The sequence below is a fragment of the Trichosurus vulpecula genome, chromosome 9 (assembly GCF_011100635.1).
Source record: "Trichosurus vulpecula isolate mTriVul1 chromosome 9, mTriVul1.pri, whole genome shotgun sequence".
Lineage (NCBI taxonomy): Eukaryota > Metazoa > Chordata > Mammalia > Diprotodontia > Phalangeridae > Trichosurus > Trichosurus vulpecula.
Window position 1 is genome coordinate 44,123,559 of NC_050581.1, and position 25,952 is coordinate 44,149,510.

Genomic DNA, 25,952 nt, shown 5'->3' on the forward strand with positions numbered 1-25,952 from the left:
CTGGGACTTGAAGAGTGCCTTATAGTAGAATGAGACCATCCCTTTCAGTGAAAAGCTGCAAGTCTTTCCTTGATGTGTTCAAGGAAGGGCTGCGTAGTTTAGCTGGAAACACCCAAGACTGGGAGTGTGGCGGGAGAGATGAGAACAAGAGGACAATAGCGCAGTACCTAGTACTCAATCTGAGGTAGTAGGTAATAGTAGACACTTTCACAGAACTGCTGGGAAGAATAGGAGGGATACAAACAAGAATGTCACCAGGGCAGAGGGAGAGAGTCCACTATGGTCCTGAAAGATGCTATCCCCTCAGATCTGGCATATTGTTATACCAAGCTTTTGCCACTTCTCTAGGTGCAGTTAATAGAATTCCTGGTTCCACTGTCACCCAACACATAAGAATAGCTCAGGAATGTAGAAGAGAACTAGGGATTTTAGAAAGAGGGGAGGAGTATCACCCCATTGGCTAGGAAACCGGAGGTTTGTAGCATGAAAGTTTCCAGGCATATAAAAAGGTGGAAGGGGTACCAGGTCACCAGAAAGGTTAGGCCCAGAAAACCAGAGGCTATTCTGGATTATCACAGTATAACTATCCAAGATTGTAATATATACTTAACAGATAGCTTTGAATATACCAATTTATGTATCAAAAAAGCAACCATGTTTTTTCCTATGAATTACCTCGACTTCTGTGGAAATTTAGCTCTCTGGTTAAATTTTGCAAGAGAGAGTGTTAGATTTGGAATCAGAGGACCTGGGTCTGAATTCTGGCTCTACTAGTTATTACCAGGATGATCTTAAGTCACTTCACCTCATTTGGCCTAAGTTTCTTTTGGTGAGTATATGAGTGCATTGTATTAAATGGCTGCTAAAATTTCCAGCTTTAATTCCATAAATCTGTAATCCAGTAGCCCTAAAACTAAAGTCATCTTTGGCTTGGAGGTTTGACTTCTTGAGTTTTGTTCCTTGTCAGTAAGCATTGTTTCTTTCATTGTATTTCTATACCCAGTGCCTAGTGAGATGTTTGGTATATAGAAATGCTTAATAAATACTTGGTCATTGATTGACTGATTGGGGTTGTATATTTTTTAGGTGGCAGAAATGCATGGAGAACTTATTGAGTTCAATGAACGACTACACCGAGCTCTGATTGCTAAGGAAGCTCTTGTATCCCAGATGAGACAAGAACTCATTGATCTTCGAGGACCAGTAAGTACTTTATATGTGAAACTCCCAAGACTTGTGGTTAGAATATTTACCAACGTTCAATCCATTTAGTCAGTATAAGTGCGAAGCCTGTGGGTCTCCATTTTCTTTGCCATTTCATTCCTTTTGATTACATTAGGGAGAAAGTATATAGTAACCACTTATTTCTCTTCCTTATATCTGCTATTTTCTGTAATTGAAAGGCAGTAAGAAGTAGTGAATAGAAAGCCAATCTTGGAGTCAGAAAGAAATGGGTTTAAGTCTTGACTCTGATACCTACAAACTGTGTTACTATGGGCAAGTCACTTGACTTCTGTAAATTGCAGATTCATTACTGATCTTCATTGAAGGAGTTTTTCCACTGGGGTTTCTTTACATTAATGAAATTTTATTGATGAATTTAGAGATTTATTATTTACTTATTTTTAATAGTGAAAGCAAGTCAACAAGCATTTATTAACTTTAATTTAACTTTATTTCCAAGTATTTATGTCTTAAAGATTAACAAACATAGAAAATGTCTGTAACAGCTTAGTAATTGCTCCCTCTGTTACTTTCTTTTTTTTTATCCATTCTCTTCTATATTTGTGCATATATTATTCTTTTTACAGATATAGTCCGTATATCTACTATCTGCTTATGCTTTTGTCATTTCACATTACATCATATTAATCTCTCCAAATTTCTTTATGTATCCTCTATTTTTATTTTAAATTGTTTTATTACCCCACTTCATTGGTAGACCAGGGTCTACTTAGCCATTTATTGAACATTCTTGGTATTTCCAAATAATTGTTATCTGTCTTCATATTTCATTTTTTTAGAATAGAATAGCTTGTTTTCCTCACAATGGAATTATTGGCTCAAAGCATATATTTATTTTCTAACTCATGTATTTCTACATGTGGCTAAAAAAGATTATGGTTAATTTACCAATTACATATCCATTTTTCTACAATCTTGTCAGAATTGAGTTTTATGGCTTTTGGTTACTTTTGCTGATTTGCTGTGTTTTTCTTATGGTGCAGTTGAAAACATTTTAAGTGGTACCTTAAATGTGTGTATATACCCTGTTGTAAATGGCTTATTCATATCCTTTGCCTATTTAGCTAATGGAGATTAGATATTGTCCTTGATTTTTTTTACCAATTCCTTATATATTTTAAATGTTAATTTTCATTAGTTGTATTTGTCCTAAACTTTCCCTGATTTGTAAATATTAAACATATAGCTATTGGTCACATAGAGTTTTATAATTTTTATAATAAAATCTTTTGTACCTCATCCCTAATAATTTCTCTAATGTGATTAAAAGATTAAAATGTGTTTGCTTTTCACAGTTAAGATATATAAACTTCATTTTTGTAACTTTTTTTAGGTTTTTTTTGGGGGGAAGTTTATTCTGTGACTTAGCTGTAATTTCCTGTGGTATGTGGTTTGAAGTGAGAGACATAAATTCTCTTTCTGAGTGGGGTTTATGTCTGTCCATTTTCTGCCCATTTCTGGCAAACACTTATTTAATAATGAATCATTTATTTAGTGTTTATTTTCTGCTGATTTTTTGAGAACTAATCTTTTTATGTACTAGTATTTTGTTTATTTTTGGAGTTCAGATAGTTTTGATTATAATTGTTTTGTTTAGTGCTTCAGTTCAAAAAGGTAATGTTTACCTTCATCAGCATTTTTTCTCTCTCATGTTAATCCTTGATAGTCTTGCCTATTTGTTTTTTCCATATAAATTTTGATATAATATTATTCAGTTCTGTCAAGGAAATCATAGTGTTTTCCTTGGTATTGGCTTAAATTTCAAAATTAATTATTATAGTGCTTTGTCTCATCCATCAATGTTGGATTTTCTTTAAAAGATTTATATCACTATCTTTTGTTTTTATATTGCCTTCATTCAGAATATATTCCCTCACTATCTCTTGTGAACTATACCATATAAAAAATAATTTAAAAAGAGAGGAAAAAGAGTTCAATAAAACAAACCAACATATCAACCAAGTGTGATAGTATATGTGCTGATCCACATCCCTAGCTCCCCACTCTTCAAAGGAGGGAGAGAGGGAAGTGTATTGTCTCATCTCTTCCTGGGGCCAATCAAGCTTTGTCATAATTTCAGAGAGTTCATTTTAGAGCTTTTTGATCATAAATGTATATCAGTGCAATAATTTACATCTTCTATTATTTCTGTCAATCTACTTTTATTGTCCTTTTTATTAAAATCATGTGCATATATATATATGAAGTAATTTCATGGACATTTTTTGCCATCCTGTTATTGGAGTTGATTTTTTATTTTTAAACAACACTTTACTTGATTTTACTGGTATGATCTTGATGTTGTTTAGTAGTTTCAGTTGTGTCCAACTCTTTGTGACCACATTTGAGATTTTCTTGGTAAAGATACTGGAGTAGTTTGCCATTTCTATGATACTGAAATTCAGATGAATTTATTTGTTTTATTCCATATAGTTGTATTAGGAGGGCAGAGTTTATAATCTCAAAGAGGATCGTATATATGTCTGAAAGGTTCGGAACTGCTGGATATAAGAAACTCTCAAAGTAGGAGGCAGAAGAATCAAAGCATATATTTAGGCTCCACAGTAACCAACCCATGAACCAGCATCCCCATTCTGACATATTGATCAAAAGCTTCCAGGCCCAATAAGTACACCTTACAAGAGTAACCAGGAGGCTACAGAGAAGCATGATGGTGTAAAACAAAATCATGCTTCCCCCTCTATGGTAAAAAGATTACCCACTGGCTTCAAGTCCCTGTTCAGCTTCCTCCCATAGGTCAGCTCTGCTACTGGCAGCTCCTGCTTCAGCTTCGGCTCTGGCCGTAGCTATAGCAGCCTGTGGCTCTAACGGAAGCTGTTTTTAACCATCCGGCTTCTGCGGTGGGGGGGGTGGGGGGGTGGGGGGGTGGGGAAGGTACGCCGGGGGAAAAGCACAGGTTCTTTCAATCTGCTTAAGCAAAGTGAAGGGGTTGACCAGGAAAGCACAGGTTCTTTCGATCAGCTTAAGCAAGGTGAAGGGGTTGACCGGGAAAGCACAGGTTCTTTCCATCAGCTTAAGCAAGGGAAGCAAGGTGCAGGGGCCAACAAGCTTACTGTAGTCCAACATACAAACAGCATTCAGTTCAGGGGAAAAAGCCAAACTAGTCAAGAGCACTTGTTGACTAAGTGCTAAGGAGCCCATTTTTGGTTGCCAACACAATAGTCTAACTTGCCTCTCAATTTTTTTTTGTTGAGACCACTGGATTTTTTTGTCAAACAACCATATCAGCTACTAATAATGATATTTTACCTTTCAATGATATTTGTCTTTCAGTTTCCTAGATTATTTCCTCTGATGTCTTTTTTCCTTTCCTATTATGGTTGTTAGAATTCTTAATACAGTGGGAATTAGAAGTGGTGAAAATATTCCTCCTTCTTTTTTTAAACCTATGTTTAGTCAGAACACTACCTTGCCAGAGAATGCTCTTTAGCATTATAGTTTATAGAAGCTAGAGTTAGAAGGGATCTGAGAAGCCATTTCATCTCACACACTCATTTTCCAGATCAGGAATATAATTCCTAGAAAGGTCAGGTGATTTGCCCAAGGTTCCATAAGTAGTAATCTTCCTAGGGAAGCTTTGGGTTTGAAATAGATTCTCTTTCTATTCTTTTTGTGTTTTTTTTTTTTAAATATCATGAATGGATAATGAATCTCTGTGTACCTCAGGCAACTCTTTAGGACTTATTCATGATAGTTACCTATTTTAGAGGAAGGAGTTTACTCACTGGGAGTTCTCCTCATTGATGCATATCATATTTGCATATAATGATTATAATAGTAGTTTTCCTAATACTAAACCATATTTTGCCTTCTTTTGCCTATATGTATGTATGTATAAGTGTATATATGTATGTATACATATATATAATTTAGAGCTTTTGTGTTTATATTTGTTAATGAGATCAGCCTATAGTTTCTTTGTATTATGTATATTGGGTCCTTTTAGTCAGTGCCATAGTTCCCTAATAATTATAATTGGTTAGCTTTCCCTCTTTCACTGTTTTTAGAAACAGTGTAGTATCAGAATTGTTTTGTTCTTTGAAGATTTGGGAACATTGATCCATAAATCCATTTGGATGAGATGGGTCTTTTTTGCTAGGGAATTTATTGTTGACTTTCTTTTTCTTTTTTTCTGATGACGAGCTACTTAAGTTCCTTATTTCCTATTTCTTGTCATTATTTTTGGTAATTTACATCTCTTCAACTATTCAGTGATTTTTGGTGATTTGTGTTTTTTTTTTTTCCATTTTTAAATTAAATTTACTAATCCTTTTTGAGTTTCATTGCTCTTTTAAAAGCCTGGCTTTTAATTTTACTTATTAGTTCATTTGAGTTTTTAACATTTTCTATTTCATTTATTTCTGCTCTGATCTTCGTTTTTTCTACTTTCATTTAGACTTTGTTTTTTCATAGTGTTCTGTGGTACAGATTTAATTTAGATTCTGTTTTTCCCCCTCTTTACTGTAGATACTTGGTGCTCTAAACTTGGCATTATGAACTGCTTTGAGTGCATAGCATACATTTTGTTAAATGCTATTCATAGTATTTTATTTAAAATATCCTGGTATTGTTTTTAATTTCCTCTTTAAGAGCTTAGTTGCTATTTAATGTTTTCTTACCATGTAGCACTATATGTTTTACTTAAATTATTTATTTTTAATTTTACTGAGCTCTGCTATAAATACTTTATAATGTATAATTTCTTGCTTTTTGGATTTGTCCAAGTATAATCAGTTTTTTGTGAAAATTCTTTGTTCACTATAAAATAGTGTTCTCTGCTTCTTCCATTTAGTTTTTTTCCTGTATCTGTTATTTTCACTTTAATAAATATGTAGTTATTATCTCTGATTTCTTTGTTAATCCTTTGATTTTAATGCTTCAAAAAATATCTGTGGTTTCTTTAGAGTTGGTATTCTCTCCACCAATCCAGATTACAGACTTGTCACATATTAGAAGATGGTTTTATGTGGCTGTCTGGCCAAAGAAATTAACCACCCAGTGGCCAACCTTCTAGTGGTAAACTTCTCTATTTTGTATATGTCCTTCTATGGTGCAAACTCTATTTCCAACCCAGCACTCGGATCTCTTGGTCTGGGTCCCTTTGCTTCTGATTGGTGAGCATGTATCTGACTTTGTCAAGACGTAGATCAATCAAACTACATCTATACCATGGGCCTGTCTTTAATCCTTTCCCTCCATCTAGTAGTATTCTTACCCTGTCCTGGGCCTCTTATAATATCTAGACTAGATCCAGATTCACCAGCTGGCTATCTCTTCATCATCCTTTCTTGATTCCATTTACAACTCTAGCTCTAAAAAACAGTAATCAAATCAGTCTTACCCAGATACCTCTTCCTGGCCAACCCCCTCCTTATATGTTTTATCTTCCCCTTTTTGAATGTAAGCACCTTTGAATGAACAATTCTCTATTGAATTTCAAACTGTTAGAAAGAATGCTTTAAATCACTAATAATAAATTCAAATCAAAACAAGCCTGAGGTTTGACCTTATAACCCACAAAGTGGCAAACATGAAAAAGATGGGAATAGTCCATGTATGTTGTAGGGGTTGTGGAAAGATAGGCACACTGATACATTGTTGATAGAGCTGTAAATTAGTATAGCCATTTGGAAAAAAGCAAATCGGGCTGTGATCAGTAATGTTGAAAGGATTATCCAAATTAATTAGATCATAGACCCATGTATTATTGGAATATATATTTGTTATATAAAACATGAGGAATATTAAGTGAAATGTTCATGTTTTTGAGGTTTTCTGGTTTGAATTCAGTCTAATCTGATATCATTGCCCATCTTACCTTTTCCTTTGTGAAGATAATATATTTAAATTCTTTCCTAATTTCATGAATTTTAATGCTTTTCTCAAATCCTAAATTGTTTCTATTTCTCTTTTTAAAAATTCAATTATGTTTTATTTTTAGTTTGGAATTTTTTCTCCTCCACATCTCTCTCCCCTTGTTGTTGTTGTTGAGTCATTTCAGTCGTGTCCCACTCTTTGTGACCCCATGTTTCAGCAATCCGGCTAGCAGCTGTTGTGGGGGTGTAAGATCCACCAACAGCCAGCGCCCAGAAAGCTGCCAAAGCCCAGGTTCTTTTGATCTGCTTAACTAAGGAAAGCAAGGTTAAGGGGTTGACAAGCTTACTTTAATTCAGCATACAAATATCAGTCACTTAGTTCAGAGGGAAAAGCCAGCACCCTGAACTTCAGAGCAAATACAAACAAATTACAAACATCAACAGACAAACCTTGTCTGATTCCAATCCCAATACATAGTTACTAGAGTTTAACTGGGTAAGAGCTCCAAAGAAGAGAAGGCCAACCCCTGGTTTTATATCTTTTTCAGTGTCAGGGGTGAGTCACACATGCGACTCACCCATGTGACCTAAAATCATCACAAAGAGGTGACTTAAACCCAAGTGGTCTAAGAGCCTCTGATGTCCCAAATCTATCACTCAGACTCATTTGTAAACTAGGCCCTCCCCTGAGTTAGCCCCACCTTAGTTACCAATCCACACCCACATAGGTTTCACACCTAAGAGGGGTTTTAGGCCTGAGGCTTAGCACCTGGTAAGGCTCAATGAAATACACTGAATTACTCAAAGGAAACAAACCAAACTTTTCAAGGGCACTTGTTGAACTAAGTGCTAAGAGCCCATTTTGCTTACCAACACACCCCATTTTGGGGTTTTCTTGGCAAATATACTGGGGTGGTTTACTATTTTCTTCACCAGATCATTTTACAGATGAGGAACTCAGGCAAACATGATTAAGTGACTTGCTCAAGATCACACAGCAAGTAAGTGTCTGAGGCCAGATTTGAATTCAAGAAGATGGGTCTTCCTGACTTCAGGCCCTGCACTCTATCCACTGTGCCACCTAGTGGCCCTCTCTCTCTCCTCTACCCATTGAAAAAGTAAGGTAAACAAAACCCGTTACAAATATGTATGATCCAATATAACAAATTTCCACATTAACCATGTCTCTCCCCTCCCCCAATATGCTTCAGTTTGCACTGGAGTTTACATGCCTTTCTATTCTATTCTTTCCTTTTCCTTTCTTTTCTTTTTGTCTGGTAGGAGGGAAGTGACTTGTGATTTTATTGGCATAGGGAGCCCCACTGTGAAGAACATCCTTTTTATCAGTGCCGATTGGCACCTGCTATGAAACTCATGGTCTCAGAGAATTGTCTAACATCTCTGTTGTTCTTGAATAAATATAATAACAGATTCAAACTATCTTATTGTCTTTGCTGAGAGAAATTCTTCTTTGTTTGTAGGCACTTTTTAAATGGTGGACTTTGGTAAATATTTATGTAAGATCTTATTTTTCTTCTTTTTTCAAATGAAATGTCCATATTTTTGTGATATATAATGTTAAGATCTAATCCTGTGCTTTTATGGCATCTGTATTTTTCACCAACTTATCTATTTTTCTTTTATATATTCTAAATCGTACTTTGATACATACTTTCTTATTCCTCATCAACAGTTTAAGAATCTTTTCTTTGTTTTTGTCTTTTTGAAACTTAATAATTATATATGTCTTAGAGATGTGAATTTTGGATTTCTTGCTCATAGGGTAATATGATTTTCCCCCAGGAATTCATTTCTTACTCATTCTGAGATTTTTTTCCATTTCTTCTAACTGTACCCCCAAATTGACCACCGTATCACTTAAAAAAAAGACATTTAATCCTGTGATCAGTTTCTTCAAGGAAATATTCTAGTTTTACTTTCTTTCCTGTTTGATGGCTTCTAGAGTCCCAGTTAACCTAATATTTGACTTTATGGATGTTAGAAGACTTTTACTTTATTACTATATTGTCATTCATCATTTATTTAGTTCTGTGACATTTTATACCTGTTCTTTGATTTTATTCTCTGTTACTTCACTACTGATGATGATATATGGCTGGGTCATCTGAAAAGAATTCACTTGGCCTTTCTCCAAATCAAGTAATGGCATTTATTTGGGATAACATACCAAACATGCTCCTCCTTAAGGGAGATCACAACCTTAAGGGAGGCTGCAGCTTAAGGGAGACCCCAGCTTAAGGAGGAGGGCAGCTCCTGAAGGGAGACAGTCCCCCCTAGCCAGGAGAAGCTAGGGATTCTTATAGAGGAAAACTGGCCCTTGGTGGGGAGATGAGGTAATCAGGGACTGGAAGGTGAGGTAACCAGGGACACATAGGCGAGGGGGTGGAAACTCAGTTTTGTGCATATCTGGGTGTCATTATTCTATTGTTTAGCCTATTTGCCCAGGGCAGAGGAGCCCCTCTTAGTTTGGGTATTTCATTGATCAGCCTGCTTGAATCTCATCATCTTCTAAAGTGGCTTTAAGTGATACTTGAGATAATGGGCTTCTCATTGACCAGTTATATTGAATCTCATCAATTACTATTTAAAATTCAACAATATTATTTTTTTTGTAAATTGTGCTTTTATCTGTTTTTTAGGGGAAAAGAATTGATCTCTTCCTTCACCACATTTATTATACAGATATATTTTATCCTTTAGTATTTCTTTTGTTATTTCAGGTGCTGGTTGAACTTGTATTTCAGCAAGTTTTGTCCTGTGGTTCTTTTATATTTTATTCTTTACCAAGTTGTAGTTTTTCTTCTACTTCTTCATTATCTTTTGCAGAAACTTTCCTTTTTCTCTTTGTTGCTTCTGTATAGTTTAATTTTCTTTAATATTTTGATAAGCAGTTGATCGCAGACAACAAAAGCAAAGCAACAACAAGAAGCTGAGGATTGAGGTGAAGAGGGAACAAAAGTAGCAGCTGTGTTTGTTATCTGCTCCTGAAGCCACTGCTACGTGTGTGGGCAGCTTCTTGGGCTCCTTTGTAGGTGTTAACCATAAGAAATGAGTCCCAAAATGTGAAATCATTTTAGAAAAAAATATATGTGGTTGTTGGTAGAGAGCTGGAAGTAAGTGTGGCTCCCTGTCCAGTCACAGTGAGGTTTACATTATGTAGGGTTGAGACGAGTGGACCTGCAAGCCAAAAAACAGTTAAGCAAGTTTGCAAGAGATCAGGTCCGTTGAGTGGTATAGCAATAAGCATAAAATTCAAATTAAATTCACCTGAAATGTGAGCATAAATATTCTAATATGGAGAACCCAAAACCTCCAGCTAGGTGGACCCAAGACTTGGGTGGGATCCAGGTATTTTCTGAAGTCATCTAGCTTCCCTAGGAGCCTCTCTGAAGGTCAGCCTCAGCTCTACTGTAAGCTTTTGGATTAGATAATTTCTAGGTTCAAGTGATATTAGTAAATGATAAATTATAAAGTATTCTTTACACAGCTGTCACTTGTATTCTTACTCCATTTCTTCCTGCTTGCTTTCTTCCTCAGCATTATATATTGTTTTGCAGTGTTTTACATAGGTTATTTCATTTAGTTTCTATAATAACTCTGGGAGGTAGGTGCTATTATTATCCCTATTTTATCTGTGAGAAGACTGAGGATGAGAGAGATTGTCATGTAAGTATCTGGGGAGGAATTTGAATGCAGGTCTTCCTGCTTCTTGCCTGTGCACTTTCCACTGCAATATCTACCTGGCTAATTTAAGATGATTTTTAGAATTTCTATAGGATTAGGAATTCCTCCTCATTAAAAATCTCCAATAATGACCTCTTTCAGTATATCTAGGTCTTTTTTTGGGGGGAGGGGCAAGGCAATCAGGGTTAAGTGTCTTGTCCAGTCATACAGCTATTAAGTGTCAAGTGTCTGAGGCTGGATTTTAACTTAGGTTCTCCTGACTCCAGGGCTGGTACTCTATCCCTTGTGCCACTTAGCTGCCCCTCTATATGTCATTCTTTGTTGCACCATTTCTCTTTGTAAAACTTTAGAATATGTGATAGTCTTTGGCATTTGAAATTATTATGTTTTGTTACCTGAAAAAAATTGTGTGGTGTTGGATCTAGAGATAGATAATAAATGGTGACTATAAATTAATTTTGAGTGAATTTCAGGTATGTTAATACATTTTTACAGATTATTTTCTGCCCACTTTTCAAATCCTATGAACATAGACTGAATTTTGAGTAGTTACTGAAGTGGAATTGAGCTCAAGATCATCTGGGAAGAAATCTGGCAGTTTTTTATTATTTTGTATTTGTAAGCAATTTAAACATACAGGAACTTCACAAAAATCATTGACACATTAATATATTGAGATTGACCAAGAGGTCAAACGATGAACACTGAAATAGAAAGAAAACAGAAATAAAAAAATTGGATTAGTAGCCTTTCTCGAAGACTTCTCACACCATTCTATATTACCAAGATTTGTTTTGTTCTACTTTTACCCTGTTAGGAGGATATCCAATTAGTTTGCAGATTTTGAATACACTTTTGTGTCATTAAGTTGTTTGTTGCAATCAAAGTGAGTTCATTTAAAAAGTTCACAGGATGGTTGTGATCCATAACCACAAATGGGATTTATTGTTGGATAGTAAGGAACATAAACTGAAAGGTAAACTAAAAATGAAGGAAAATATCCCAGTCCTCTTGAAACTCACATCTTTCTCACAGGTAGTTTGCCCACATTTGTGTGGTGATTCTAAGCATATTCTCATACCTAGCCTGTCCACATACCAGCTGTGTCCAGTTTTATCTTTATAAAATCACTCCCTGGTGCACTTAGGAGCTATTCAGGCAACAAACAGAGCTCATTAACTATTGGCAATAAAATACAGTCCTTTCTTTGTGATGTAATATGTATGTGCGCGCGCGCGCGCGTGTGTGTGTGTGTGTGTGTGTGTGTGTGTGTAGTTATAGGGAATGGGAAAGGATTCCCTGCTTCTTCCAAATCAAGCTGTTCAGTCATGTTTGCAATCCTTTTTTAACAATTAGCAATACCTTACTAATACTTTATTATCCTTATATGGTACTTTATGTATCACACAGCATTTTCCCGTGAGTCAGATAGTGCAAATCCAATTAGCCTCGTTTTATGGAGAAGGAAATTGGTGCTTTGACAGGTAATAAAGGAACTTATCTTTTGCCATTTGTCTATCCAGTGTTAGTCTCAAGTCTGGAGCCCATGTCCTCTAATTTGAAGTTTAACGCTCTTTCAGGCAGCAAACATAACTCATTCCATTAATTCTTTCATCCGTTACATTTATCCATACAAGTATATATCATGTACCTTCTGTGTGTTGAACATGTGTTAGACGCTAGGAGTAGTGCAAGTGATAGGTGTGATATGGCCCCTAACTTCATGGAGTTTTGTTATTGTTGGGTTGTGTAGTCATGTCTGACTCTTCATGATCCTGTGGACCATATTGTCCATAAGGTTTTCTTGGCAAAGATACTGGAATGGTTTGCCATTTCCTTCTTCATCAGATGAAGGTGAACAGAGGTTAAGTGACTTCCCCAAGGTGATGCAGCTGGTAAGTGCCTGAGACCTTATTTAAACTTGGGTCTTCCTGACTCTGGGCTCAGCATTCTATCCACTGAGCCATCTAGCTGCCCAAGGAGTCTACAGTCTAGCATAGGGGAAAGATATAAGCATTGCTTATGTGAATGTGAGTTCCATGAGCCAAGGACTGTTTTGTTTTTGTCTTTGTAAGGCAGTGTCCCCTTTTGATTTTTGACAGTTTAATAAATAGAAAGGGGCAAAAATAGGGATAGTTGTCAAAAGAATAAAAAAAAAGCAGCCCCACAAAGCAAAGGCATAGCTTTAAAGTAAAGATGGCCAAAGTGACCTGTTTTCCAGTATTTGATCTTCATATGACTGATATGAGGACTTTGAGATGAATAGCTAGAAAATGCTAATACCTCAAATTATTTCATGACTATGGGGCAATTGTATATTGTCTAATTGTGGACTGTTGATAGAAATGTGGATTTTAAAATTTCTAATCTTAATATGTAGACCAGTCATTTCATATGACACCCTACTTTGGAGCAGTGTAGTGGATTAAGATTACACCTCCAGGTCTGTGGTGAGTCCTTAGGCCCACAGGAGTGGGGAACCTGTGGCTTTGAGACCACATGTGGCTATATAGGTCCTCAAGTGTGGCCCTTTGCCTGAATCCAAACTTCACAGAACAAATTCCCTTAATAAAAGGACTCAATCAAAAGACTGTGCCTAAGGACCTAGAAGGTCACCTGTGGCCTGAAGGCCACAGGTTCCCCACCCCTGCTAGGGTTTAGATATAGCAAAACCTTAGAGGCTGCACTGCCATCTGCTGTTAGGAAGAATTAATTGGATGAAAAACTTCTGTTGCAAAGAGCTGATTGGGAGAAAACACTTTGCTGCTGAGAAGCCGACTAGGGGAAGGCTCACCTTTGCATTGCTGTCTACTGTAGCCTGAGAGCTGGAACCCCTCAATTCTAGCCGAGAGAGCTGACCTGGAAAAGCTATGCAGATCCCAGGCTTTGGGGAACTTCTTTTGCTGAAAAGAACATAATGTTGCCTCAGAGCCCAGCCAAGGAAACAGATGTGGGAAAAGCTCTGCAATTACCAAGGCTTATGGTTGCTGTTTTGACTAATAGAGCTTAATATTGCCTCGGTAGCCCAGAAAAGGAGTAGCAGCTACTGGAAAATCTAGGAAGCTAAGAAGACTCTTGGTCCTACCCAGCAGGAGACGCTCTGTTCATCAGTAAATTGTGGGTTCATATTGTCTCTGAGGAAGAAGGACTGATCAAGACCCATAGTCCAGAGTTGTGAGTTGACTTAGACACCTGTGCTGAGGTATCAGACATGTAGCCTGTGGGGCACAGATGGCACACAACACTCTTGAATATACCCAAACCAGATTAAAATGTAATTGACAGTGAGAAAAGAAATGGAAGAAGCACAAGACCCACATCACTCTCCTTACCTCATTACAGCAAAACTGGTCGTCTTGCTGTTCCTCACCACCAATATATTATATTTTGTCCCACTGTCTCCCATGCCTGTCATTTGTTACCTGTTTGGCATCCTTTCTTACCTCTGCTTCTTAGAATCCTTAGTTTCCCTCAAAGCTCTGCCCAAACACCACCTCCTACGTGGAGATAATTACTGAGTCTTCCACTTATTAATCCCTCCACCATAGTTACTTTGTATATATTTTGTATAGTCTATGCTTATTAGCGTGCTTGTTGTCTTCCCCATAGAAGTAAGCTTCTTGAGGGTAAGGACTGTTTCGTCTTTGTATTTCCAGTAATTGATACAATGATTGACATATAGTAAAGTGCCTAATAAAAAGCCTTCTACCTGATTGTTTGACCTATTTGGCATGTGAAAGTAGTTCATATTAACTAGAAAGAACATAGATTTGATGGATGGTAGTAATATGATAGGAGGTTAAAAAGGTAGAATGGATCATACATTTCTTCCCAAGTTGCTCTGAGACTATCCTATCCTGACAGAGAAGTGATGGATTAAAATATGTGGAATGAGATGTAAAATTTTGGGCATGGACATAATGAGAATTTGTCTTTCTTGGTCATGCATTTTTCTCAGTGGGAAGTAGGGAGGGAAAATAAATAATTTTTAGTTGAAAAAAATTTAAAAAGAAAAAGCAAGGTTGTGTCACATTAGAGGGCAATGCCAGCGATTTTCAGTATTACTCTATAGACCTAAACTCACAGTACAGTATAAATGACTGATCAGATACTTTTATTGGAGTATTTTAAGATTCATAAGCATTCATGAATTTTATGTTTTATGTACCTTTTTCTCTCCTGTGACCTGATTTACTGAGAAGCTATCAATTGTGAGTTTTCTCATATCTCTTCCTCCACACTTCAAAACCTTTTCTTTGTATTTGCTCGTCTTCTTTCCTCTCATCTCAGAAGATTAGGTGATGCTTTTTTCCAAGACTGTTTTCTCTGTTTATACTCTGAATTCTGCTCCGCTTTGTGTCTCTTTCAAAAGCTTGAACTACCTCTTATTTTCATTACCTCTATCTTCCAGACCCTTCCTACTGTGTACAAATAAGATCAGTTCTCTCCTGTCATTAAAATACTTTTTCTTTACCTTTTTATTCTTTCAAGCTATGTTTAAAAAAAATCTCTCCCTACCTTTCACTACTCACCTTCAAGAAGTAATTTATACTCATAGCCTCTGCTTTCCAACATCTCACTCATTCCTTTAATCCTTGAAATCTATTTACTCCAGCCCCTAACTCCTATATCCATTTTCTTCAAATTGGTCCCTCAATGGTTGTTAAATAATCTCTTTCTAAATATCAGTCAGTTCCTCTGGTTGGTCATTCTTGATCTCTTGACAACTTATTTTTCTTGTTTTTTTTTATTAAGATTTTTTTATTTTTAGTTTACAACACTCAGTTGTAAACTGTGGACGCTCACTCAGCATTATATCGTGTAGGTTTTTCCAGGTTATTATGAAGTCCATATCATCCCCATTTCTTATAGCATAATACTGTTCCATTACATTCACGTACCACAACTTGTTCAGCCATTCCCCAGTTGTTGCTCTTGGCAACTTTTAATAACATTGACTATTCCCTCATCCTGAATTTTTTTTTTCTTTGCTTTTATGATGCTTCCCTCTCCTGGTTCTCTTTTCTGTTTCACCATTCCTTCCCCTCCTCCTTGACTGGTTCATCATCCTCTATTCATTAAAACAAGACCTCTTAACCAGGGTCTAGGGACCCATGGATAGATTTCAGGGGAGTCTATGAATTTGTTTTTTAAATTTTTTGAGAATTATATTTCAGTGCAATTGGTTTCTTCATAATACTCTATATTTTATTTTATGTATCTAAAAATATTATTCTGGAAAAGCATCCACAGATTTCACCTGTCTTCAAGGATGTTCTTGACAAAAACGGTTAGGAACTCTTACCTTAAGGTATCTTCAAAGTCCCTATCCTAGATCACCTCTTCCCCCTCACCCCCCTTATTCTCTTAGTTATCTTATCCAGTCCTATGGATTCAATTATCTCTATGTAGATGATTCCAAATCTATATATCTAGCTTAAACTAATTTCCTGACCTCTGCCCAACATCTCCATCTTTAAGCTAGATATTTCAACTTAGCCAGAATATTTAATACCCAGGATATTTGATTTGAGTAACATTTTCTAGAACTTGGAGGGTAAGAGTTTGATATAATTCTTCTTGTAAGCTAGCTGAAGTATGTGTCCAAACACCTATCACAAGTTCCAGAAATTACTAAGTTGAGGTAAAAGTACTTTTAAAATGCAAGCACAGCATGGAAGAAAAACCCATCTGAAGTCTCCTAACAAGGTTCACAATAAAATAAAAACTCTTCTTGAGGTTTTCTTAGTGCTTCTGAAACCTTCAGTGTAAATGATCTCCTTGAGTGCTATTGCCATTTAATCAGGAAAGCTTAATAAGAAATATATCTTTCATCTGGGTAGCACTTTAAGAATATCAAATGATCAAATACCAAATTCTTGGGAGTCCCATAGCAGCCCTAAAACATTGCATTACAAATTACAAAAATAAATCTGAAGTACTTGGGCATCATAGGTTTCAATCATCTCCCTTCTTGAAGAAGATATTTTTAAAAATGCCATTTAAAAGAGATTATGAGCAAAATCTGCACTTCACCGAGGTAACTCTAAAACATTAAGTTTTACATAAAAGCGTGTGATGCATATAAAATCCTTTTAAAAAGATAAGTGCTACATTAGAACCACAGAATAGTATACTCTCTTTCTCCAAACATATTTCTCTTTAGCAAATACCCTAAGCTGATCACACATTCCTTAAGGTTTCTTCATCTGAATAATTGATGCAAAATATGTCCCAAACATTTTTATAATGCCAAAAATAATTTATCTTCCTTTTCAAATAGGGCCATATTATGCTTTCTGTGCTGTTTTCTTCCTGGGGTGCCTATTGTAATGAGTAATTGTACACTGTCCTGATGTCCCATATGGACAAATGTATGTGGTTTCGGTTTGGCTGCCTTCCTGTATGAGGCTTACATCTAGACAAATAATTTTAAACCCAAATTTCCTATAAATGGAAGTTTTTTGTATGCCCTGGTAAATATAGCATAGTTAAGCCTTCCTTTCACATTTGCTCCATATTTATGTAAGTATGCAGTAGTATGGCACAAAATAATCATGGTCGTCTAATGCTGGTGTTACATAATAACTTCAGTTGTTGGTTAAGAGAAGAATTTTCAATATTCTCTTATGATGCCAGTCAGTAACAGTTAATGTGCATGTTGCATAGAGCACTCTTGTAGGCAGCTAGTGGAAAGGAAAAAAAGACTTAGAAGGGTGTGATGCTACCTACTTTGGAAGGACTTACAGTATAGTGTGGAGCTAGAACACACATGCACATCCATACGTAAGACGAGGATTGTACAAACTGATAGCAAGTAAAAACCCACGATGATATATCAGAAGTGTCATCAGTAACAGGTCGCTCACATAATACTCCGTGGTTACAGAGTAGTTTTTACGCTTGTTCTCGTCATATCCTCACATCAGTTTCTAAGGCAACTTGGATGGATGTTGTTTCTCCCATTTTTCAGTTGAGGAAACCAAGACTCTCAGAGGGATGAAGTGATTTGCCCGTAGTCATATAGCTAAGTGGGAGATCTGAGATTCAAACCGTCTCTTGATTCCAAATTCGATTCTTTTTCTGTTATATCATGCTTATTTTTCTTAAGAGCAAGGAGAAAGATGTGATATTTATTAACTGGTGTTCTACTAGTGCCCAAAAGACAAGTCAGTTGATCTTATTGCAAGCTTAGGTTAAAGTCCACTTCTTTGATAATTTTCTTTGTGATGTTGAAGTTGTCTGTTGACTTTTCTCTGCCTTTGTTTTCCACTTAAAAAATTAATCCTTGGGAATCTTGTGCCATCCAATATCTTTGCTTCTGCTCCATTTCTGCTCAGTTTTGATGGAGAAAATAATGAAATTGATCTGACTTAGCCCATGGTAAACACTTTATTACAAACATAACACTAAAAATACTAGGCTCTTGCTGCTCCTTGCCAATCTTACTCTATTCTTATCAACTACGAATTTCATTGCCCACAGTGTTCCAAGCCTCTTCTATCCCTCCTAAAATCACACCTTTTAATAGAACCCTTTAAAAAGGGTTCTCATGCTTAAAGCAGATGATCTAGCCTCCTACTTGACTGAGACAATGAAAGCCATCCGAGCTGAGCTCCATCAGCCCACTTATTCTATTCTTCAAAATTTCTTAACATCACCGCCCACTCTGTCTTTCTCTCCTCTGATCACAGAAGAGGTGTTCTTGCTCCTCACTAAGTTTTATCCTTATCCTTATACCCTTAATCCTTAGTCCCTTCTCCAGAATTTTGCTTCAGCAATAATTTTCCCTCATATAGCTTTTCCTTCCTGCTCCCCTACCTTCTTCCTCAGTGCTTAAAAAAAAAAAAAACCTTAATCTGGGCATGATAGTACCTACTTGTAATCTCTGCTACTGGGGAGACTGAAGTTGATGGATTATTTGGTTTTGGGCTTTTTGTGCTTTAGTGTGCTAAGCTGATTGGGTGTCTTTACTAAATCTGGCACCAATATGTTGAGCCCTTGATAGCAAAGGGCCAACAGACTGCCAAAGGAAGGGCAAAATGGCCCAGGTCAGAATGAGAGCAGGTCAAAGCTTCTGTATTGAATAGATGTGGGATTGGGCCTGTGAATGGCTACTGCACTTCCAACCTAGCCAAGATAGGTAGATGGAGTCTCAAAAAACCAAATGCTTAGCTCTTTCCAGTTCTTTAAAAAAAAAAAAAAGCCTTCTCTTAACCCTACTAGCCTATCTGGCTTCCACACATTTCCTATCCTTAGTGTTGAAACTGCTTGAAAAAATTATCTATTTCCTCTTTCCTTACTCTTTTGCAGTTTGACTTCAACCCCACCAGTCTATTCAATCTTCCCTCACAATTGTTGCCAATAACTTCTTAATCTTCATATATAACTGCTGCTTCAGTACTTATCTTATTTGATTCCTCTGCAGCTTTTGACACAATTGACCCTTAACTTCCATTAGATACTCTTTCTTCTCTTGGCTTGTGAAATATCACATTCTTTGTGTTCTGAACCACTCTGACTTCTCCCTTTCTGTCTTTACCTTTTGTAGTATAATGGAAAAAACCCATTGGATTCGGTTCTGATTCCTAGCTCTGCTAGTGACCAGTTCAGTAACCTTATGCACTTTTTTTTTTAAACTTTTCTGGCCCTTAGTTTCCTAATATATAAAATGAAGAGGTTGGACTAAGTGAACTCTAAGATCCTTCAAATTCTGAATGTAAGATCCCACGATCCGCATCTCAGTTCCTCCCTGTGGATGGTTCTCATGGAGCTGTCCAGGGTTTCTTGTTCTCTTTATACCATCCTTTGGCAATTTCATTTACTCTCATGGCTTCAGTAACCGTTTCTGTACAGATGATGCCCAAATATGTATTTCTAGCCATGACTTGTCTTTTGATTTGTAGATCTGCATCTCCACTTTATTTCAGGACTTTTCAATTTTCATGTCTAGTTGGTATCTTAAATTCATAATGTCTAAAATCAAATTTATTGTTTTCTTATTCTAACTTCTTCTGATTTCTTGAATTCTATTTGACACTACCATTTATTTATATATTTGTAACTTTGAAGATCATCTGTTATTCTTCCCTCTAAAATATTAAATTATTCTGTCTCTTCTTCCTCTTCCATATTCTAAATCTATTCCATAGTCTCTGTTTTCATTGCCATTCTCTTCTTTTCACTTATACCTTGAATGCATCCATATTGGCCAAATGATATTTTTACATATAGGTCTACATGGTCATGTTATTGGTTTCTTTTCATCTATTAAATATAGTTTAAATTCCTTTGGTTGGCATTAAAAGTCTGCTACGATCCTCTGCCCATATCTTTCTACTCTATTCCTGTTATGTACTCAAAGTTCCAGCCAAATTGAACTCCTCTTTTATCCTCAGAATATGTATTCTCACTTATTTGTTCTTGCTTTTGCTCTTACTTGTAACACTCTGTCATTCTTTACTTCTATTTAACATTTAAAGTACATTTCAAATAGTACATTCTCCATGAATCCTCCCTTGATCTCCTCTGTTAATAATACTGTTCTTCTTAATTAAATCCTTGTTTTTCAACTCTATTATAGTTGTGTCATATTGTGTATATAGTTATATGTATGTTTGTCTTATTCCTCTGTTAGACCAAAGCTCCATGTGGTTAATGATTGTGTCTAATCTTTGCATTTCCCCCAGTGCTTACTGTAGTGCTCTCTGCACCCAGGAATTTAATGTTTGTTGAATGAGTGCATGAATTTGTGAATATATTTATAATGCTACCTGCTTTCTCTTATTCACAGAGATACAGTGAAAAAATCGAACAATATAAATGAGAACAGCAAGTTTATTAGAATCAGGACACTAATTTGAGGTGGTTTCACTTATCTGAGATGACTTAAATGTTGTCCTGTCTGAATGTGAGGGGAACATACAAGTTTTAGGAATCATTTGAAATAACTTTGAAATAGCCCAGTTCACCCCAACCCTCTGTATTTTACAGGAGCTATTATCCATCCAGGTTAAGTGACATTTTCAGAGTCATAGAATTAGTGAGGAACCCAAATCTGAAATCCTAAGGAAGAAATCCAAAGTTAAATTCAACTCAGTGGTATAGCCCAGTGTGAAAGCCAGCTTCCCATTTTGTGCTAGATGGCTGCTTCATGTTTTTTACCCAGTGGTTTTCAGTTACTTAATCTACTCCTACTGATTTTCTGTAATCTAATAAATAGATGTTACCCACACTGTATTTAGTGTATGGGTCTGTGACCTGCCCACATGAGTGCTTAAAAGCTGCCGATAGGTTTCAAAGCATGTGGTGTCTTAATATCTGTATCACTTTTCTCTGAGGCCAGTGATTCAAGTGATTGTATTGGATCAAATACGCTTTTGAAAAGTGTTACCTTGATTCAGTGGCCTAGCTCAGGGGTTCAGATTTCAAGTCCTATGATTATATGAAATTCTGTCTACCCAGTGGCAAATGTCTTAGACCTTGCTTCCCTGTGTTTGTCAGGAGCGGGAGAGACCAGAAATTTTCAGTATCAAGAAGTAAAGAAGCATAACTCAAGGGTTCTTATGTCCATTCTGTGGTCTCCAACAATAGCAGCAACAATAATTTTCTTTATGTGGGTGTTTGCAATCCTGGATTCCAGTGGTCTGTTTTACAGTGACTCATAAATATTGGCAATGTCAGCCCTGGTGAGTGATATGATTAGGAAGCCGCTGATCAGCAGCCCAAGAGAGGAATTCCATGCCAAATTCTGAATAAGTAGAAAAAAGCTTCATGTTCCTTTTCCCCTCTTGAAAGTAAAGTTTCCATACCTGGTGAGAGGTTGGTGCAGAATGCCTCTACAATTGCTTTCAAGTCTAAGGTTCAATGATTCTAGATGTGTGGAAGGGCTGAAAATGTAGTAGAAGATTCTTTTGACTTGGCTGCTACCTCTTTTGATGCATCCTCCTTTGCAGTGTAAAACTTTTATTTAAAACCAGAATGTCACCAACAATAAGCCCTGAACTATACACTGTTCCGCTATTTCACTATTTCCAAGAAGCTGTAGCACACTCATGGCCATACCCCAGTAAATCTTCTTGGCAGATGGACTCAACCAGGTTGAGGGTAAACTTATGGCCTTAAACGAATGGGTGAGTTAGGGGGAGTTCTACCCCAAGCATGTGAAGATTTCCTCTGGTAGAATGGGCAGATGAGAACAATTTGTTCCAAAGGCCATGAAGGTGGCTGAAGCAGGGGTTGTGGAGTTCTTAGAGCTTGGTCAGACATTGAAGATGCCAAGGTCATCCGCTGCATCCTGGGCCATCACTAGTCATCTTTACTTTTGTCTTGCCACTGGACTTCGATGACTCTGGGAAAGCGAGGCTGATAACTTTGTGCAACTCTGCCTCACTTAAATCCAGTTCACCTGCAAGTCAAGACATCACCTGTGATGTCATTGGTCCTCTTCAAAACGAAGGAGGAACAGCATTTCATTACTCCCCCTGTTCCTGCCAGATTCATGCCAACCTACAGCATCGGTGTCAAACTCAAATAGAAATGGCTCCCTAAGGGCCTCATATTGACTCTGAAAACTGCAAATTAACATTATCTGTGTTGTATTGTATTTTCATTTATTTTGTTAAACATTTTCCAATTACATTTTAATCTGGTACGTGGGGAGTTTTGCAGCCACCTGAGGCCCAAGTTTGACACCTCTGTTCTCAGGCATTCCCTGAGTGATAGACTCACTTCTGTTTCTTAGCCTTTAGCTTTGTTGTACTTGCTAGAATGCTCTTTTCCTTTCCCTTTTCTGCTTTTCTTCCATACCCAGCCTGGTCTCCCAGTGCATCCTGGGCCATCTCCGGTTGTCCTGGTGAATATCAGGCCACTGGACCCAGATGGCTCTGGAGGAGGTGAGGCTAGTGACCTTGCACAGCCCTCCCTCACTGAAATCAAAGTCAACTGCAAGTCATGTCATCATTTCCCTGATGTCATGGTCCTCTTCGAGAACGAAGGACAAACACAACACCGAACCCACATGTCAAATACCCCTATGAAGCCTTCTTTGACATTCCAGCCCACATCAGTCCCCCACTTTTTGGAACTCCCCTTGCAATCCTCAAACAATCTCTTACTGTCTGTACCCCTCATTTTGTCACCATTTCACATGAATATTTTTAATCTCTCTGAATGAGACTCCCCTACTTGAAGGCAGGGAACGTATCTTAGTCTTCTTTTGTTTCTGTCTAGCATTATCTCAGAGTTGAGCACATACATATTTGTTAGGTCAGACTGAAATAAAACACAACTACACTCTGAAAGTACACAGAGATAACAGCAGATTTATTTGTCACAGGATGATCAACATTTTTGTTTGCATTTGCTGTCAAATATAAGTAGCAATCATACCTCTGCTACCCTTGACTTTTTTGATATCTCAGTTTTAAACATCACTTACAGTTGTGATATGAAATTACCCATCAGGCACAGAAAGATAAGTTGTACTGTCAGTGGTGGCTGTCAGAAGAGCTAGAATGTATTTGGAGAGAACACTATTATGGAAAATCAAGGTTTGGCTATGGAAGGATGGTCTCCTTCAAGGTTAATTAGGTCACACCTGAGAGGGAACAAGCTGTGAGCTAGAAGTGGTTGAAGGGCTAGAACTACTTAATGAATCCTAGTCTAAATATTTGCTATGGAGACTTGCTTAATGATTTAATCAAGCAAGCAATGTGTATTTACGTACTTACTATATGCCACACTTTGTGCTAGGCAAAGGCAAATGTGAAGTGGTTCTTGACTTAAAGGAGCTTAAATTCCAGGGGGCACACAACATGTACAAAGAGAACTATATTCTAAATACATACAAAATCAATTACAAGTCATTTTTTGGTGGGGGAGGCACTAGAACTTGGGTGGGTGGGAGTCTAGAAAAGGTTCATATAAAAGGGGGCTGCATTTGTGCTGAGTTGGAAGAACACAAGGGCTTCTAAGAGACAGAGGTGTGGAAAGAGTGGATTTCAGGTGGAGAGCAGCATATTTAAAATCATAGAGGGTAGAGATGGACTTTCTTGTGTCAGAAACAGCAAGAAGACCACTTTGGCTAAACCAGAGAGTATGTGGAAGAGAGTAATGTATGCTGGAACGATAGGTTGGAATCAAGTTGTGAAGACTTTTAAGTGATAAGCAGAAAAGTTTATATTTGATTCTGTAGATAATAGAGAACCTCTTCTTCTTCCAGTTGTGTGTGAATTAGGAAATGCTGCAATGCAGTATTGGATAATTGCACAAAGCAACTGTGACTTTCAAGTGATCTCTAGGATAATCACTGACATGGTTTTTTTTTGAGTAGGGAGAAAAATGTGTCAAGGCTGTGGCCTCTGAAAGAAAAATCTATGCGTAGTAGCATGGTATCATAGAGATTTTCATGGTTTGCACTGGGATGAACTCAACCATTTAGGCCCCTGAGAAAAAAATTGTACTTACTATTGTTTTTTCTTTTGGAGAGCTTCTTCACTGTGTCAAGAATCTCTGATACATTCATGTGGGTAATCTTTTCACTAAAACATCACAAACCTTCTGTAAATGTGCAGATAGTTTGAGGAATTGTTATGGCTGCAAAAAAAGTCATCATCATCTGGTGCTGGTGACCGTCTTTCTAGCAGTGAGCCTTTCTAGACTTAGCTAGGTTGGTCTTAGGAATGCCAGATGAAAAGATTATTATTGGGCTGTGCTCAAAGCTTTTTTTGCTTGGAAGGATTATACTTGGAAGGAAAGCTCTCTTCTTTGCCATCACCTTCGGGAATTCAGGGTGATTTCCATACTGGGGGTCCTTATATAATAATGAATAAGCATCCATCAAATGCTTACCATGTGCTGTGCACTGTGCTAAGTGCTGAGAATACAAATACAAGTAAGTAAGGCAGTGTGCATCAGGAAGCTTACATTATAGGGGAAGGCAAGACTTGGAATGGTATTTGAATAGGGAAGTTAGAGGAAATGGTGATTGGAATGAAAGGGTAATTGATTGACATGTCCTTTTAAAGAATGTAATTGTTCATTTGATCACTGTTCTCAGAGTTTGAGCTAGAAGGTGAAGGTGAAGCTGGGGTGAAGAGAGGCTTTGTGCCCACTGACAGGGCATGGAAATGTCTGGGAAGTGGTATGATGGAGATAAGGTGCAATGCTCACTGATCAGAAGCCTCAGGTCTCAGGAGAGAGAACTCGAGTCTCAGGCAAAGAAGGTGGCATGGCATGAAGATGACTAGGAAATGAAAGGCACTTTGAATACCAGCCAAGTCATTGTCTCAAGGTGTGAATTAAATAAGGTAGGGAGAGGGTGAGAAATATCCTCAGTTTATAAGTGCATAAGTAGAAACAGAAAAGCAAAGTGACTCCCAGTTTGGGATGGTCAGTGCTTCAGTATCTTTCATCAATTAGGGAGTACTCCTCAAACATCTCCAGATAACTTTGATTCACTCAGTTTAAGAGAAATTTATCAAGTGCTTACCACATGCCATGGTAACTGGTAGGCATTGTAAATGCAAAGACAAAAAATGAAAACAGCCCCTGCCCCTAAGGTGCTCACGTTCTATTGAGGGTAAAGAGCATAGTTGCATGGATTTAGAGCTTCATAGAAGGGACCCCGAAGTCATCTGTACACATATAAGTAAATACAAAATAATTTCAGAATGGGGATGTATTGATAGCTGGGGAGTTCAGGATAATGAAGTAACTAATAATGATAGTAATAGCAAACATTTACATAGTGCTTAGGTTTGCAGAGATTTTGTTTATCTTATTCAATCCGCATGACAACACTGTGACATAGGTTTTATTATCAGTCTTTTCATTTTGCAGATGAGGACAGCAAGGCTACGAGAGATTAAGTGACTTGCGGAGGGTCTGACACAGGATTCAAACACAGAGCTTTCTGACTTAAAGTCCAATACTATCCACTACACCATCTAACACTTGAGCTGAGTGTTGAGTGGGGCTAAAGATTCTAAGAGGCGGAGGTCAGGAGGGAGAGCATTCCAGGCATAAGAATGAGGGCATGCAAAACTACTGGGATGGGAGGTGAAGTGTTGTGTTTGGGGAATAAATAACAAGTAGGTCAGTTTGGCTGGACCATAGATAGTGTGAAGGAGGAGGAATGATGTGAAATCATGCTGGAAATATAAT

At 37.2% G+C, this 25,952-nt stretch overlaps 1 protein-coding gene across 1 annotated transcript in view; it reads left to right on the forward strand.

Annotated features, from left to right (window-relative positions):
• The window catches only part of SNX29 (sorting nexin 29), a 647,758-nt gene that overhangs the window by 376,064 nt on the left and 245,742 nt on the right, over nucleotides 1-25,952 (forward strand). Inside the window, exon 16 of the mRNA XM_036738094.1 lies at nucleotides 1,087-1,203. Within this exon, the coding sequence (XP_036593989.1) occupies nucleotides 1,087-1,203 (117 nt within the window). The remainder of the gene's footprint in view (nucleotides 1-1,086; nucleotides 1,204-25,952) is intronic.